Here is a 7,249-nt window from a genome sequence, read left to right as displayed (position 1 = left end):
ACAGTATCTTTTCATTTGATTAATATTACTAGAGATCTATGTGGTAACTATTATTTTACTTAGAAAAATAATTAAGAATGGCTCTTTGGTCACCTCAGCCTCTGTATATTATGTAACCCACGGGATGAAAAGGGCCCGGAAAAAAAAAAAAAAAGACATCCACGGAAAAACTTAAAAGTTAAACCTTGAACTCCAAGTTTGAAGATTTGTGGGAAGTCAAATGAAGTTACGTACTCAAAATGGCAAGTTACAATCATATCAATTTTGTCTTTTAGGCAAAAAAATAAATACATGGAAAGTATAGGAGAAGGGGAGGGATGTAAGGTGGGAGAAAGGAATCATCCACATTAAAGTAACAAATTTTTATACAGTCTGAGTAGTTGAATATTTGCAGGTGGCATTAGTAACAGTATCTTTTCATTTGATTAATATTACTAGAGATCTATGTGGTAACTATTATTTTACTTAGAAAAATAATTAAGAATGGCTCTTTGGTCACCTCAGCCTCTGTATATTATGTAAATAGGGCAGTTACTGGACTTAGACAACATCTATAAATTAGGCAAAAGAACTACATGTAAGATAGGAAACTGAATCTAGATGTCTTATTTTTAGTTCTTTTACCTTCCCCCAGAGACCTCTTAAGAAAGAGTTAACTCAAAGTACTTTTATGTATCTCACAGTAATGAAGTCCTGGTTTTGTTATCTAAATAATAGTGAACACAATGCTAAACATTCCTACCTTAACCTTTTCAGAATTGTTCATCTGAGGTGTCCAAGTCTTTTTTTTTTTTTCAATTCGGTGAAAAGGAAAGTCCTCTTTGAAATAAATTAATGTTTTAATAAGCAAAAAGCATAAAAACTCTATTTCCTGATTGGTTTCTGCTCTAACTTCTTCTAAAAGCACAAATAAAATTAAAAAGTCAGTAAAAATCAATGCCTTTCAGATTTTGATGGGGGAAAAAAAAGACAAAAAAACAGTTAAGGACTCAAACAGTTCTTAAACTCATTGACGAGCACTAGAAGAGCTGTAAGAATTTTCATTAGGTAAGGTGGAATGACCATTTAAACTAGATAAATGATAGGCATACTAGGACAGTATACCGTTCTTCTACCAAACCAGGTTGCTTCTTGAATGTGGAGCCTTCAAGGACTATAGCTAGAATTCAAACTACAATTTAAGATATTTCTTTTCCCCAAATGAAAATACATAAAAAGAGAAAGATACTGTTTTAAGTCAAGTCTAAACAGTGGCTATTTTGGTTTTGTTCAAAATAGGAAATCAGTGTTAATTAATCCTTGCTCCTGCTTAGCTCACAAATTCAAAATGGCAAAAGCAAGAATGAGTGTATTTGAAGGAAATAAAAACAGTAACAGAAACTGAGTTAAGAGGAATTTCAATACATACCCAAGATAGAACTTTACCTTTATTCTAAACTTCAACAAAATCAATACCCATAAATTCACTCCCAATACCAGAATCATTCTAAATTTCTAAGTGCTTCTAAAAGGCAGGAGTTATCTGACATATCCAAAGAAGAAATAAAACCCGCCCAAAACTGCGTATTGAAGGTTGGAGGTCAATAATGTTGCCTTTTTTGGTTATGTAGAGAAATGGAAAAATCTCAGGATTATATAAGTCGTAGAAAAGTTTCTTTCCTTCTCCCAATACACAATAAGCAATTAAAATATAAATGCAAGAGGTTTAAATAGAAGTTAAAAAAGCAAAATAAGCAAAAAATAAAAAAATTCACAAATGTATTTAAAAACAAAAGGGAAATGTATATATCAACTGAAAAAATGCCTCACCTTCATTCAGTGCTTCTACCTCCCAATCAGTCATTGTATCGCAACAGCTGCGCTCATGCGAAAAAATCCTTAAAACATACCCAATATATATACAGATATAGCTATGTATATATGTATATATATAATATATATATAAATTTTTATTTAAATAAAAAAGAAAGCTCGAATCCCAAGCCAATATGTGTATATCAAATCCTTGACCAGCCAGGTCTGTAGGGCATAATCAAATTCAATGTGAAATAGTATATAAACACGGTGCCTTGACTGGGCAAATTAAACAATCGCTACTCACATGAGTGTTCTGTTTGGACTCTCCTACTGGTAGGCAATGGCAGGATTGTGTTACCCCCACACCCCCCCATTCATTTCAGTTAACAGTATGATGGACACAGAGCTTAGACTGAGGTGGTTATAACCTCAGCAGAAGTTAAGAGTTAAGAAAATAAGAAACAAGAAAAATATAAACTCTTGCTTTTACCCAACCAAAGCAATGCAGTAACTTATTACATAACCAGTGCTTTCTGATTTAGTAGTATAATCCAGAAAGGGCAATTGAAAAAATCAGGCAGGCAGAGGGATGGAAAGAATGGACTACATGAAACAATCCCCACTAAATATGTTTCACGGAATCTCAAATAAGTAGACACATGGCATCAGAATATGTGCAGCAGAACTAAAAAATAAAAATAAAAAAATCCTTCCTTACTGTTTTCAATCTTTTTTTGTGAAGCAATCTCTCAGTACTGGAAAGTCAAGTCTATGAAACTGACTTTGAGGTAATATTTACTACCTGCTTATGTTAATGATTCTGAGTAGCAACAAATAATCAATTTGTAAACAATCCTTAAGACCCGGGCAGTTAAAAAACAAAAAGCAAAAACAAATTAAAAAAAAAAAAAAAAGTACTCGGGCATATCATAGTTGCCACATCTCTTTGCAAGTTCTAGTACCCAGGGACTTTATTTTATACTTTTAGATTTTGAGTGTAAAACAAAAACGTCCACTGAAATAATGTGACTGTTCATTTGAAGTTCAAGTCAAGTGATGCAGTTTTAAAACATGGTGGACTGCCCCGATTTTGAGCATTCTATGACTTCAGTGAAAATTTAATTTGGGAAGCACATCTCCAAGTTTACAACCATGAGCTCAACACAAGCAATACACCAACCATGTATTTTCAGCGCTAGTAAGTTATAGTTCATTCCCGAAGTAATCTTCATTTAAACAGACTCAAAATAACCCAAACACTGAATCTGTTTTCTGATTATATTAAGAAAATACAAAGAGTCCTTCATATGGGAATGGAAACGCTTAAAAATTATCCGATAATCTTCTCTTGGAGGATAAATAAAAATTATAAAATCTAAAAAAAAAAATTGTTCATAAGAAAAACATATCTATCCATGAATCTGCTGATTTAGAAAGGAAAAAAATTCCACAGAATAGCCCTGGAGTTGGTTTGCTGCACATTTTCTAATAACTCAGTCTAACATCCCTCTGTTGTTTCCCAAGCACCACAGAATTCTCAGGAAGGCTGGTGCTTTTTGTCTGTTTCAGCTTATGGGATGGTGACAGTTGAAAAGGATAGGGGGTAAGGAATTATACACTGGGTATGTAATAATACCAAAATACAAGAAAAACCTACTTCATTAAGATCATACAATTAATCAAACAGAGTGTATATATAATATCTTCTTTTTTTTTAAAGCCCTGGATCCAAGGCGTCCAAAGTTATTAAAATAAAGTTCATTCACAGAACAAAAACAAATTTAATCTGAATTGCTTGCAGATACTGCTAATTTTCTTTTTCTTTTTCTTTAAATTAAAAAAATGCATTAATGTGAACTATGTGCAGGGCTTGTTTTTAGTAGTGGTGTTTGTGCACATTGCCTCCGGGCGTTTCTCCTGGATTTTTCGGACCACTCTTGGAGAAAGTTTAGAAGTTATCCATTCTCCTACTCCCATGCCCCATAAATTGACTAGGAGCAGAAGATAAAAGGAGGACTCCTTATGTATTAGGGAGCAGAACTGGGAGTAACTCCTGATCTCTGGGAGTCATTGTTATCCCCTCCTCCCTCAGGATCCTCTGACAGGTTCAGGGAGCTGGTCTTGTTTGACAGGAGGCTGATATTCTCTTGTGTCAAGGCTGATCCATTCGGTACATCACTGTTGACATAAAAAATGTAGTTGGAATTTTTAAAAAGAAGAGAAAATTAAAACAAAATACTTAGTATTGATAGAGTAAAATCAATAGGGTGTATGTATCATTTAGTTGTTGAAAGTTGCAACAAAGACTGCAAGCCCATACCTTAAAAGTATTTACTATTACGACTTTAGCAGGTTTACTAATAAAAAGTTATTTTGAATCTAGGATAACACATGGATTTAAAATAGCCAAAACTCATCCTTGAAAGGAACAAAACATTAGAAATTCTTGTTAGACTATCAGAAGGGCAATTCAGGACTATGCATTCAAAAGCATCAAAATATGTTGGAAGAAACAATTAAAGATGTGCAAAGTATTAATTATAACACTGTTTAGTATAAGATTGTTCATGATAGATATGTATTTTTTCATATCTATAGAAGAATACTGAAGGACACAGTACAGACTAAATTAAAAATCAGAGGTGGGGGGCCTGGAGTCGTAGTTACATTGCTGGACTCAAACATGCCAGTTCGAGTCCCAGACCTAGGGCTTAAAAATCACGCTGGGCACTTGTGTGTGGAGATCTCAGAAAGAGAATAGAGGAAAAGGAATCGCAGCATGGCCATACTCCAGGGGTGGGGCGGGGGTGTGTGTGATTTCTCCAGAGAGCACATGTGCCCTAAGGCAAAAAAACCCTCCAAACAAACAAAAAAACACCAAAAAAACCCTCTAAAAAAACAAAAACAAAAGCTCAGAGATGGTAGGGTTATGGGTAGGCTAAATGTCCTCACACTATTAAAGACTGGAAAGATACACACTTACACTAAAATATTAACACTCATTATATCTCTGGTTGCTGGAATTAGTTTTTTTTTCTTTTTTCTTTTAGGTTTTGGCCATAGGGTGTGTGCACTTGCTGCAGGGAGAGACAAAGAGAGGGAAAGTGAGAAATCACCCCCTCAGGGTGGATGGTCGCTCAATATTCCCTTTCCTGCATTCTCCTCTTGGAATTTTGGGTACTCATGCATACACATTCTGCATGATTTTTAAGCTGCTGGGTCTGGGACTTAAAACTGTGGTCAGCTTTAACCACCATACCACATTTGGGCCCAGGTTGGCTTTTAATTTGCCCCTTTGGAACACATTTAAAATGGGCGGGGGGTATTTTCTACATTTTTTAATTTCAGTTTTTTACAAGAATTATTTACTTAATTTTATTCATTTCTATTTTTTAATTTGGTATAGGGCATGTGCACTCACCAGAGAGAAGCAGGGGGTGGGGAGAGAAAGGGAAAACGAGAAGGCAAGCTGCCAAATATAGGACTCGAACCACATTGGCCATGTGGAAGTCCAGTGCCTCAACCACAACACCACCTGCTGGCTCCATTTTAGTTTTCTTTAACCCTGAGCATATATTACTTTTATAATTAAATAATATAAGGCTGTAGGTTCAATTTTTAAATTTTATTATTATTTTTTTAAAGAGAGGTTTTTGCTATAGGGCACTTGTGCTCACCAGAGAAACAGAGACAGACAGAAAGCGAGAAATCACCCCCTCAGAGGGATGGCCACACCACAATCCCTTCTCCACTCAGGGTTTTGGGCACACATGCACATGCACCTGGTGTTAAGTTTTAAGCTGCCAGGTCTGGGACTCAAACTGCGTTCGACTACGTGGGAGTCCAGTAATGTAACCATTATGCCATCTGCTGGTCCCAAGGTAGTATTTAAAAAAAAAAAAATTTAAAAACAAGGGGAAGAAAGAAATGTAACCCAAAATATTTCTTTTGTTATTAACAGATAATTCAATCTGAGTAAGTTTAAAATTCCTAGACTAATGCAAAAATATTCTTTTCTCAATATACACAGAATAATGGTATTTTAAAAACTATATTCATGGGGACCAGCAGTTGGCATAATGGCTATGTCACTGGATTCCTATGTAGTCGACCGTGGTCCAAGTCCCAAACCTGGTGGCTTAAATTCACGATGTGTGTGCATGCATGCCCAAGATCCCAAGAGGAGAATGGAGAAGGGATTGCGGCGTGGCCATCACCCCTGGGGGGTGATTTCTTGCTTTCTGTCTCTCTGTCTTTCTGGCGAGCGCATGTACCCTATAGCAAAAACCTCTCCAAAAAAAAAAAAGAAAGAAAGAAAGAAAAAAACTGTATTTATGGAGAGCACTTCTGTTATACCTTGATAATATTATTACTTTTCTTTTATGTGTGGTTCAAGACTATGAAAATGTCCCTTTCTATACCTGAATGTCAATGTAAGATCCTCGGCTGGAACCTTGCTTTGTGGTTCTGGTTGTCCATTTTCTGCTTGCTTACTTGCATTCAATTTGCTTTTCATGTCCAGAGAACACTGGTTCTCCTTTGAAAGAGAAGGAAATAAAAGCAGTTATCGTCTATTTAATGATGCTAATTTAAGAGATCAAACATAGGTAATACAAACAAACTGATGATCCTGAAATTATACTTAATTTTATAAATGACCAAAGACAACACACATACTAAAGGAGATGTACCCAAACAATGGAGTACAATCCACGTGGCTCACTATCTAAGCTGTAGAAAACCTTGAGGTAACTTGGAAACTTCTCACAATCAAAACGGCTTGGCCCTGGAGTCCAACACTTAAATGGTATGTACAGGGGGCCAGGTCCCATAGGGCAGACTGAGATTCGATTAGAATCTTGGCCTTAAAAGTTTGAAAAAGGGATTGGAGCATGGCCACGCTCCCTGAGGGGGTGATATTTTTTTGCTTTCTGTCTCTCTGTCTCTCCAGCAAGCGCATGCGCCCTGTAGCAAAAATCTCTAAGTAAATAAATAAAATTTTTAAAAAGCAAAGCAAAGAAAAACATGCTAGTTATGTGTGTTCACACCCGTGTGCACATGCATGCGCACAGGATATCCTGGTACTGTATAGAAGTGGAAGAAAAAAGATTATGGTGTGACCATGTCCCATGCAGAGAGGTGCTTCCCCTCTCTGACAAGCACACTAACCCTCTGGCAATAAAATAAATAAATAAACAATGACTAACCAAAAGTGAACCAAAGTACGCACATTATTTATTTTACTTTTTATTTTGCCAGAGAGCGAGTGTGTTTACCAGAGAGTGAGAAGCAGACAGAGAGAGAGAGACAGAGAGAGGAAGAAAGCACCCCCAAATGGGGCATGGTCATGCTTCAATACCCTCTCATTCATTTCACCCAGTGTTTTTCAGGTGATCAGGACCAGAATTCGTATTGGTCATGAGATTGGTGCCTCTAACTACTAGGTCACAGG

General features: G+C 36.2%; 1 protein-coding gene across 2 annotated transcripts in view; it reads right to left on the bottom strand.

Moving 5' to 3' along the window:
- Positions 1–384: 384 nt before the first annotated feature.
- RC3H1 (ring finger and CCCH-type domains 1) overlaps positions 385–7,249 on the bottom strand; it is an 80,683-nt gene continuing 73,818 nt past the window's right edge. For both annotated transcript variants that reach the window (XM_006153336.3, XM_014589684.2), the window contains exons 19-20: positions 5,333–5,335; positions 385–3,975 (exon numbers count right to left, since the gene is read on the bottom strand). In XM_006153336.3, coding sequence (XP_006153398.1) covers positions 3,825–3,975; positions 5,333–5,335 — 154 coding nt within the window. In that variant the 3' untranslated portion in view covers positions 385–3,824. The remainder of the gene's footprint in view (positions 3,976–5,332; positions 5,336–7,249) is intronic.

This window comes from Tupaia chinensis, unplaced genomic scaffold (assembly GCF_000334495.1).
Source record: "Tupaia chinensis unplaced genomic scaffold, TupChi_1.0 Scaffold000369_1, whole genome shotgun sequence".
Taxonomy (NCBI): domain Eukaryota; kingdom Metazoa; phylum Chordata; class Mammalia; order Scandentia; family Tupaiidae; genus Tupaia; species Tupaia belangeri.
Note: the sequence above shows the minus strand (reverse complement) of the source record. Positions and strands in the feature narration are given on the sequence as shown.